Source organism: Oncorhynchus clarkii, chromosome 17, assembly GCF_045791955.1.
Source record: "Oncorhynchus clarkii lewisi isolate Uvic-CL-2024 chromosome 17, UVic_Ocla_1.0, whole genome shotgun sequence".
In the NCBI taxonomy this organism is placed as follows: domain Eukaryota; kingdom Metazoa; phylum Chordata; class Actinopteri; order Salmoniformes; family Salmonidae; genus Oncorhynchus; species Oncorhynchus clarkii.
In genome coordinates this window covers 70,586,086-70,596,731 of record NC_092163.1, presented here as the reverse complement: position 1 = coordinate 70,596,731, position 10,646 = coordinate 70,586,086, and the positions used below count along the sequence as shown (strand labels likewise).

General features: G+C 45.3%; 1 protein-coding gene across 1 annotated transcript in view; it reads right to left on the bottom strand.

The window, feature by feature from the left end:
* Positions 1–4,138: 4,138 nt before the first annotated feature.
* The window catches only part of LOC139371352 (ras-related protein Rap-1A-like), a 33,363-nt gene continuing 26,855 nt past the window's right edge, over positions 4,139–10,646 (bottom strand). The window contains exons 6-8 of the mRNA XM_071111700.1: positions 7,340–7,483; positions 7,093–7,216; positions 4,139–4,975 (exon numbers count right to left, since the gene is read on the bottom strand). Coding sequence (XP_070967801.1) covers positions 7,127–7,216; positions 7,340–7,483 — 234 coding nt within the window. The 3' untranslated portion in view covers positions 4,139–4,975; positions 7,093–7,126. The remainder of the gene's footprint in view (positions 4,976–7,092; positions 7,217–7,339; positions 7,484–10,646) is intronic.

The window sequence follows — 10,646 nt, the reverse complement described above, 5'->3', positions numbered from 1 at the left end:
ACGAAGTGAGAACATGTTTTTAGACATGTTTTGAAAATGATTTGAAAATGAAATACAGAAATATCTCATTTACATAAGTATTCACACCCTTGAGTCAATACTTTTTAGCAGCACCTTCGACATGGATTTCAGCTGTGAGTTTTTCTGTGTAAATATCTAAGAGTTTTCCACACCTGGATTAGGCAACATTTGCCCATTATTATTTTCAAAATTCTTCAAGCTCTGTCAAATTTGTTGTTGATCTTTGCTAGTCAACCATTTTCAGGTCTTGCCTGAAGTAGATTTAAGTCGTAAGTGTAACTCAGCCACTCAGGAACATTCACTGTCTTCTTGGTAAGCAACTCCAGTGTAGATTTGGCATTGTGTTGTAGGTTATTGTCCTGCTGAAAGGGGAATTGATCTCCCAGTGTCTGGTGGAAAGCAGACCAAACCAGGTTTTGCTCAAAGATTTTGCTTATACTTAGCTCCATTTTGTGGTGGCTTCCCCAGAACATGATGCAGCCACCACTGTGCTTGAAAATATAGAGAGTGGTACTAAGTAATTGGGATTAATATTTACTGAGAAAAATTCATATTTATCCTGAGAGTCCCGTGAAACACCGCAAAAATCGGAAGTGCCCTGTTTAAGCATTTAAAACCAAGATATGGTCACTATGCCAGGGTTCTCCCACTATACTGACCTAAAGATTTCACATGTGAAACTGATATTTAGTTTTTATTATTTTTATTTCACCTTTATTTAAGCAGGTAGGCCAGTTGAGAACAAGTTCTCATTTACTGCTGCGACCTGGCCAAGATAAAGCAAAAAACAACACAGAGTTACACATGGGATAAACAAACGTACAGTCAATAACACAATAGAAAAATCTGTCTGTATACAGTGTGTGCAATTGAAGTAAGGAGGTAAGGCAATAAATAGGCCATAGTGACAAAGTAATTACAATTGACCAATTTACACTGGAGTGATATATGTGCAGATGAGGATGTGCAAGTAGAAATACTGGTGTGCAAAAGAGCAGAAGAACAAAAACAAATATGGGGATGAGGTAGCTATTTTGGTTGGATGGGCTATTTACAGATGGGCTGCGTACAGCTGCAGCGATCGGTAAGCTGCTCTGACAGCTGACGCTTAAAGTTAGTGAGGGAGATATAAGTCTCCAACTTCAGTGATTTTTTGCAATTTGTTCCAGTCATTGGCAGCAGAGAACTGGAAGGAAAGGCGGCCAAAGGAGGAGTTGGCTTTGGGGATGACCAGTGAAATATACCTGATGGAGCGCGTGCTACGGGGTGGGAGTAGTAATGATTGAGTTACTTTGATCGGCAATTACATTTTTGTGAATTGCAAAACAGGCCGTTCATAAATTCAGAGCGTTATCATGTTCCTAAAGTAATTCAGAGCATTTCAGCAGTAGGCCTAGGCTATCTTGACACAGAGTGAGCTCAGGATGCACAGAGTCCACCCTGAGTAGGCTATAGTGCAGCCTGGTCTCATAGACTAGACATAACATAGTAAATTGTGGACTACAGGAAAAGGAGGGCCGAACAGGCCCCCATTAACATCAACGGGGCTGTAGTAGAGCAGGTCAAGAGTTTCAAGTTTATTGGTGCCCACATCACCAACAAACTATCATGGTCCAAACACACCAAGACAGTCGTGAAAAGGGCATGACAAAACCGTTTCCCCCTGAGGAGACTGAAAAAATTTGGAATAGGTCCCCAGATCCTCAAAAAGTTATACAACTGCACTATTGAGAGCATCCTGACCAGTTCCATCGCCCCCTGGTATGGCAACTGCTCGGCATAAGGCGCTACAGACGGTAGTGCGTACGGCCTAGTACATCACCGGGGCCAAGCTCCTGCCATCCAGGACCTACAGTATATACTAGGCGGTGTCAGAGGAAGGCCCTAAAAATTGTCAAAGACTCCAGTCACCCAAGTCATAGACTGTTCTCTCTTCTACCGCACAGCAAGCGGTACCGGAGTGCCAAGTCTAAGTTCAAAAGGCTCCTTAACAGTTTCTACCCCCAAGCCATAAGACTGGTGAACAATTAATCAAATGGCCACCCAGACTATTTACATTGACACCCTCCCTCCTTAGTTTTTACGCTGCTGCTACTCACTGTTTATTATCTATGCATAGTCACTTTACCCCTACCTACAAGTACAAATTACCTAGACTAATCTGTATCCCTGGACATTGACTCGGTACCGGTACCCCCTGTAGATAGCCTCGTTATTGTTATTTTGTGTTACTTTTTATTTACATTTTTACTTTAGTTTATTTAGTAAATATTTTCTTAACTCTATTTCTTGAACTGCATTGTTGGTTAGGAGCTTGTAAGCATTTCACAGTAAGGTGGTGACGAAGTAATACCTGTTGTATTTGGCACATGTGACCAATACAATATGATTTGATATGTAAATCTAAAATTAGTATGATATGTGATGTTTGGTACGGTTACATAAGGCAGGTTACTTAATGCAAAAACAAAGGGCGGATGCTTGGTTGAGGAGGATATGTAGGCATATAATGAGATTGTCTAGCAACCCGAAGGTTGTGTGTTTGAATCTCATCACAGACAACTTTAGAATTTTTGTTAATTAGCTACGTTTCAACTACACTGAACAAAAATATAAACACAACATGTGAAGTGTTGGTCCTATATTTCATGAACTGAAATAAAAGATCCCCGAAATGTTGCATATGCACAAAGAGCTTATGGTAGGGGTATAATGCGAATGTCTAGCAACCCAAACGTTGTGTGTTTGAATCTCATCACGGACAACTTTAGAATTTGAGCTAATTAGCTACTTTTCAACTACACTGAACAAAAATATTACACAACACAAATCTGGGTTTGGCAGATCCTAGGAGAAAGCTACCTGCCCCAATGCAGTGGCAAGTTTGGTGTAGGAGGAATAATGGTCTGGGGCTGTTTTTCATGGTTCGGACCTGGCCCCTTACTTCCAGTGAAGGGAAATCTTAACGCTACAGCAGACATTCTAGATGATTCTGTGCTTCCTACTTTGTGGCAACAGTTTGGGGAAGGCCTTTCCTGATTCAGCATGACAACGCCCCCATGCACAAAGCGAGGTCCATACAGAAATGGTTTGTCGAGAAGTGTGGAAGAAGTTGACTGCCTGCACAGAGCCCTGACCTCAACCCCATCAAACACCTTTGGGATGAATTAGAACACCGACTGTGAGCCAGGCCTGATCTCCCAACATCAGTGCCCGACCACACTAATGTTCGTGGCTGGATGGAAGCAAGTCCCTGCAGCAATGTTCCAACATCTGAGTAGAAAGCCTTCCCAGAAGAGTGGAGGCTCTTATAGCAGCAAAGGGGGGGGAACCAACTCCATATTAATACTCATGAATTTGGAATGAGATGGTCGACGAGCAGTGTATGGGAAAATGGTGTGTTTCAATGTTTTGTAGTAAAAACAAGAGGAAGCTGTTTCCAATGACATCGGTGTGCATCTTATGATTTTAACCAGTTATGAGTAGACATTGCCTACTAATTGTTTAACAATGTCATTGGAAAGAAACACTTCTCCCTCCTTTTTTACTACAAACATAGAAACATGCCATTTTCACATGATGTTGGGCTGGTGCTGAAGATGAATATGAAGTTGAAAAATGGCACTTTAAAACAGTATTATTGCACACAGCGTGTCCATGCAACTTATGTGACTTGTTAAGCAAATGTTTAGGCTTCCCATAAGAAATGGGTTGAATACTTATTGACTCAAGACAATTCAACTTTTCATTTTTAAATCATTTGTAAACATTTAAAAAAACAATCCCAGTGACAAATGTGGAAAAAGTCAAGGGTGTGAATACTTTTCTGAAGGCGCTAACAGGCCAATAACAGGCCCTTTTACACCCACAGTACCCCCTGGTGGTTGTTGCAGACACAGGATTTGCCGAGCAAATTGGGGGAGAGATTAAGCCATATAGCTTTGCATTGAACTGCCACTGTGCAACTGTTTGCTGATCGTTGGAGGTGGAACAACATTCCACTTAGTTTGTACACATCTGATTTAACCCCGTGATTATCATAGAGTTGGTTTTACATGACACTGTATGATTATTAAGTCAGATGTGTTAAATCCACAAAATACAATGACCAAAATAATTAAAATGTACTAAATTTAATAATCCATAAAAGCTGGAACATCATTTGACAAAAACACAAGAAGCATTATTAAAGTTGGTTTAGTATATATTTCAGCTTCAAGAGACAGAAATCAATTCCCCCCCCCCCATATTTCTTCTATAAAATACCTTTTCTCAAGCATTATTATGCAAAAAATGGCATTAGAATATATTACGGGAACTATGAAATCCCAGTGACTGAGTATAAAATTAAGTCACAGAGATATTTGCAGAAGAGAAAGTCCATGGAGTTAAGAAAAACCAAAAAACATATGGTCCACCATTGACATGACTGGCACGAGGAAATGTGTGTATGGCTATACAAAAGTTGTTACTTCCACTTGAACGTTCTTACTACACCTAATACCAGATGTGATCACGCTGTCTGCAGATATTTATACTCACACAACCAAAGTCAACTTCCATGTCTTCAAATACGATATATTGCAAAGATGTAAAATACTGAAGTCTTTTTCCCTTCGTAGGTAATCGTTTTTAAACTCTCAAAAAAGGAGGAGGGGGCTCTCGGTTGGCCAGACCATTGACATTTCCATTTCAGAGACTTTCAGAGAGTTTATGGTGGTTCACCATGTGGGAAATGAAGATTGTCCTTCAAGGCTCACTGATGTCAGATCAGAGAAGTCTGAGTGAGATAGACACCAGTCTTCTCTCTCCTTGTGTCCTGCCTTGATATCTTGATACTAGCGAATCAGCAGGCGGCTGTTTGTGTTGTCACCGTTTATGGCTGATGGGGGAGGCGGGGCTGTCAGAATGCTGGCACGGTCCAATCTGGGCAACAGTTCTTCATTACAGCATTCTATAGGTGGAGAGAGGATTAATGGAAAACATAAAACTTTCGATTTCATTCAAGGAAATGTCCTATACTATATCACCTAGCAAGGGATATTTATCTGCCCTATATAGATATGGGAATCACTGGTCACCTTAATAATGGAACACTAGTCACAATAATAAATGTTTACATACTGCTTTACTCATTTCATATGTATATACTTTATTCTATTCTACTATATTTTTGTCAATGCCACTCCCGACATTGCTCGTCCTAATATTTATATACTTCTTAATTCCATTATTTTACTTTTATATTTGTGTGTATTGTTAGATACTACAGTACTGTTGAAACTAGGAACACAAGCATTTCACTACACCAGCAATAAAATCAGCTAAGTGTGTGTGACCAATAAAATGTGCTGTTCTACCCCAGCCTGAGCGCTACGGGCCTGACACCGCCCTCCCAGCTCTGCTGTTCTACCCCAGCCTGAGAGCTACGGGCCTGACACCGCCCTCCCAGCTCTGCTGTTCTACCCCAGCCTGAGAGCTACGGGCCTGACACCGCCCTCCCAGCTCTGCTGTTCTACCCCAGCCTGAGAGCTACGGGCCTGACACCGCCCTCCCAGCTCTGCTGTTCTACCCCAGCCTGAGAGCTACGGGCCTGACACCGCCCTCCCAGCTCTGCTGTTCTACCCCAGCCTGAGAGCTACGGGCCTGACACCGCCCTCCCAGCTCTGCTGTTCTACCCCAGCCTGAGAGCTACGGGCCTGACACCGCCCTCCCCGCTCTGCTGTTCTACCCCAGCCTGAGAGCTACGGGCCTGACACCGCCCTCCCCGCTCTGCTGTTCTACCCCAGCCTGAGAGCTACGGGCCTGACACCGCCCTCCCAGCTCTGCTGTTCTACCCCAGCCTGAGAGCTACGGGCCTGACACCGCCCTCCCCGCTCTGCTGTTCTACCCCAGCCTGAGAGCTACGGGCCTGACACCGCCCTCCCAGCTCTGCTGTTCTACCCCAGCCTGAGAGCTACGGGCCTGACACCGCCCTCCCAGCTCTGCTGTTGTACCCCAGCCTGAGAGCTACGGGCCTGACACCGCCCTCCCCGCTCTGCTGTTCTACCCCAGCCTGAGAGCTACGGGCCTGACACCGCCCTCCCAGCTCTGCTGTTCTACCCCAGCCTGAGAGCTACGGGCCTGACACCGCCCTCCCAGCTCTGCTGTTCTACCCCAGCCTGAGAGCTACGGGCCTGACACCGCCCTCCCAGCTCTGCTGTTCTACCCCAGCCTGAGAGCTACGGGCCTGACACCGCCCTCCCAGCTCTGCTGTTCTACCCCAGCCTGAGAGCTACGGGCCTGACACCGCCCTCCCAGCTCTGCTGTTCTACCCCAGCCTGAGAGCTACGGGCCTGACACCGCCCTCCCAGCTCTGCTGTTCTACCCCAGCCTGAGAGCTACGGGCCTGACACCGCCCTCCCCGCTCTGCTGTTCTACCCCAGCCTGAGAGCTACGGGCCTGACACCGCCCTCCCCGCTCTGCTGTTCTACCCCAGCCTGGCAGCTCCTGTAGTCTGAACAGTGGGTCTGTAATCCCGTTAGTGCCAGTCCAGTGCTCTTGGCGGCGTGGCCGGCCAAGGACAGAGGGGACAGACACTGCCTGGGGGCTGCTGGACTGGCTGGGACCCCTCACTGTGGGACTGAACAACAGATGAAACACAGTCTACAGTTACTGTAGCATAGTCCCAGACCTTTCTGCTTTGACGGCTACCCTACAGACTGGATAAAGACTGAGCACTATGGACATGAGTATGTACAGTCATGTGGACACAGTCACACCAGGCTACCAGCAGATGTATCTGTTTCCTTCCAGCTCTAATGACAGGGAGCAGTCAACTCCCCATGAATGCTCTCAGGCCATATCAACTCCATCAATGACAAGACAATTTACTGCCAGAGTTGTATTTGCAGCCATTCAAATCAATAATAAAGCTTGTATAAACTACTGATCAAACAAATCCCAAATTGTGTGTCCGTATTGTGAGTTGAGAAGGGGTTTGTGCTCCTTCTACTAAGGCCGGAGGCCGAGCAGCAAGGCTAGAGGTGTACCAGTCAGGGTATTAGAGGAGCGTATTAGTTACCTACTCACCTGGCTCAGAGCTGCTGCAGGGTGGAGGGGACCTTTAGAGCAGGACACAGTTTGATTTCTTTTTCGCTTTCTTTTTTTCCACAGGCGTTTTACTATTTATCTGTCTGACCAAGTCGTAGAAGATCTGCAGGGCAATACCATTGTTTAGTGCTTTGACACATTAAAAAGCCCAAACTAGCCGTATAAATCCAGTCTATAAGCATCATCATTTGAATCATTGGTCAGCAGTTTGATTATTAGTACTCACGTCGAGGACATTGATCTTTGACTTTGCAGAGGACTCTAAAAAGGCACAGTGGTTCCACTGTCTGGCCAGGTTCTGACCCTGCTCCTTGCCCACCACCCGCTCATCCTCCAGGTCACACTTATTACCCACCAGGATCATAGGCACCTGGGAGAGGAGAGAACAGGGATGAGACAGAGACACAGAGAGAGAAGAGAACAGGGGATAACATCAAAATGTTACTGAAGCATTTCACTGGGACCAGATGAAAAACACATGGATGTGTGTGTGTGTGTGTGTGTGTGTGTGTGTGTGTGTGTGTGAGTGAGTGAGACCGAGAGGGAGTGTGTGAGAGAGACCGAGAGTGAGTGTGTGAGAGAGAGACCGAGAGAGAGAGAGACCGAGAGAGAGAGAGAGAGACCGAGAGGGAGTGTGTGAGAGAGAGACCGAGAGAGAGAGTCTCTTTCAGACACATCCTGACAGTTTGTTCTGGCTGTCTAGGGAGGTAGGTAAAAGTGGAAACTATGACAACCCCGCAGGATAGAAATGCTGCTCCATAGAATGATACCATGGCAGGATGGATGGATGGAAATAACGGTTTGGGTCTCACAGTGCGTCCCTTTCAGATGATTAAGCATTGCACCTGTACTACCACTACTGTACCTTGTTTTCACCTCGCAAAGTTGGCATTTCCTTCTCATTTAACTTCTCAAAGTGTTGCCATACAGGACTTCACTGCTGTCGCTTGCCTTTCTCTGACATTTGTCCAACTGCTAATGATGATGATGTAGTAGTGGAGTCAACTCCAAAATAATGGATTCCTCGACTCCTTGCACGTCGACTCCCGGTGTCGACTCCCATTTGTGTGTCAAGATGACTCCTAATATTCAGTATTTTTGGAATGGAGGAGACTGATTATGTTCTTTGAAGTACGGCAACTAAACACTTGCATCTTTCATAGCGAGCTAGTGAGGAACAGTATAGGCAGTTCGGACACTAGGCAGGCAGACAGAAAGGCCTAGTGCACGGTTCTATCAGCAATCAAAGGCTGTACCTCACAATTCCTTGGCTTGGAATGTCTCGCAACTTCAGTAAAGCTGGGGCTGTCATCAATGAACAGTCTAGGATACTGAGATGAGGGAGATGCAACACTTGGCTGTCACACAGACACACACAGTATCTGCGCATGTGCACGGGTTCGCTTCATGCTGTTCACAGCCTGGTAGCCAGGGCACCAAAACAGTGGAGAAGTTGAGCCTCGCGCTTTAACGCTCTTAGTTGTTTTGGAAACTGACCCACTGTTTACTTTCTGCATCTACGTAAAAAAATAATTATAATTGGTTAGGGGTTTTTCTTAACACTAAGAATCCCAATTTCGTTTAAACCTTCACACCTCTACTAGAAAGAGCAGCTCTGTGTAGAAGTTGCTATATATAAGCATAGGTCGAGGTTCACTTTTTCCTTCCCAGATCCTAACTTTAAGCATTAGAGGAGCAGTTGTTGCAGGAATGCAAGAACAGCGTTTGGGGGCAACTTCACCCTACTCAGGGTGGTATAAAGTGCCCTCTCTCACAGGGCTGTAGGCCAGACGACAGGAAGCAGATGTTTGGACTTGCCCTATAGAGGTAGCGTTGAAGTTTCAAATCCAAACAAACCCTCAGACTGGGCTGTTGAGCGACGGTTTCCCTAGTCCGAGTGGAACCTAAGGTACGCATTTCCAGGCTAGCAAATGCCAGAGGGGGAGGAATATAGCTGTAGAATGTCCCCAGTCAGCAGCAGAGACAGGCACTTTAAGCTGCCCGTGTCCAAGAGCCACACCGAGACGTACACATGGAGAAATCACAAGTCAGGCATGAGCCTACTGCTCCAGCTGAACAGACGAGGGCTTAGACAGCAGGAGTCACAAGATCTCTTGCATAAGTAAGTATTGTGACCAAAGGAAATACAAATGTAGTGGCCAGGTTTGCACTGGTCAATTATTCACTGATTAAAACACTTGCAATTGCATTTTGATAAATCATTTAGCCTGCCTTTAACAAATCCTACCAAGACTCGTCAAAGCTTATTATAGTGGGACATAGTATGGCTAGACCATGAGCCCTCAGTGTCTCCACATTCTCCAACCCTGTGGTAGTAAATGGTGTGTGGCATTCCCATCAAGCACTTGGAGCAGCACTGAACTCACTATGCCCAAACTCAACCGAAGAGAGGAGAGAGGAGAGAAGAGAGAGAGAAAGAGAGAGAGAGAGAGAGAGAGAGAGAGAGAGAGAGTAAGAGAGAGAGTAAGATAGAGAGAGAGTAAAAGAGAGAGAGAAAGAGAGAAAGAAAGAGAGAAAGAAAGAGAGAAAGAAAGAGAGAAAGAGAGAGAAAGAGAAAGAGAAAGAGAGAGAAAGAGAGAGAGAGAGAGTAAGAGAGAGAGAGTAAGAGAGAGAGAGTAAGAGAGAGAGAGAGTAAGAGAGAGAGAGAGAGAGAGAGAGTAAGAGAGAGAGAGTAAGAGAGAGAGAGAGAGAGAAGAGAGAGAGAGAGAGAGTAAGAGAGAGAGAGAGAGTAAGAGAGGGAGAGAGAGAGGGAGAGAGAGAGTAAGAGAGGGAGAGAGAGAGAGTAAGAGAGAGTAAGAGAGAGAGTAAGAGAGAGTAAGAGAGAGAGAGAGAGAGTAAGAGAGAGAGAGAGAGTAAGAGAGAGAGAGTAAGAGAGAGAGAGAGAGAGTAAGAGAGAGAGAGAGAGAGTAAGAGAGAGAGAGTAAGAGAGAGAGAGAGAGAGTAAGAGAGAGAGAGAGAGAGTAAGAGAGAGAGAGAGAGTAAGAGAGAGAGAGAGTAAGAGAGAGAGAGAGTAAGAGAGAGAGAGAGTAAGAGAGAGAGAGAGTAAGAGAGAGAGAGAGTAAGAGAGAGAGAGAGAGAGAGAGTAAGAGAGAGAGAGAGAGAGAGAGAGAGAGAGAAGAGAGAAAGAGAGAGAAAGAGAAAGAGAAAGAGAGAGAAAGAGAGAGAGAGAGAGTAAGAGAGAGAGAGTAAGAGAGAGAGAGTAAGAGAGAGAGAGAGTAAGAGAGAGAGAGAGAGAGAGAGTAAGAGAGAGAGAGTAAGAGAGAGAGAGAGAGAGAGTAAGAGAGAGAGAGAGAGAGTAAGAGAGAGAGAGAGAGAGTAAGAGAGGGAGAGAGAGAGTAAGAGAGGGAGAGAGAGAGAGTAAGAGAGAGTAAGAGAGAGAGTAAGAGAGAGTTAGAGAGAGAGAGAGAGAGTAAGAGAGAGAGAGAGAGTAAGAGAGAGAGAGTAAGAGAGAGAGAGAGAGTAAGTCTCTTACTCTCTCTCTCTCTCTTACTCTCTCTCTCTCTCTCTTACTC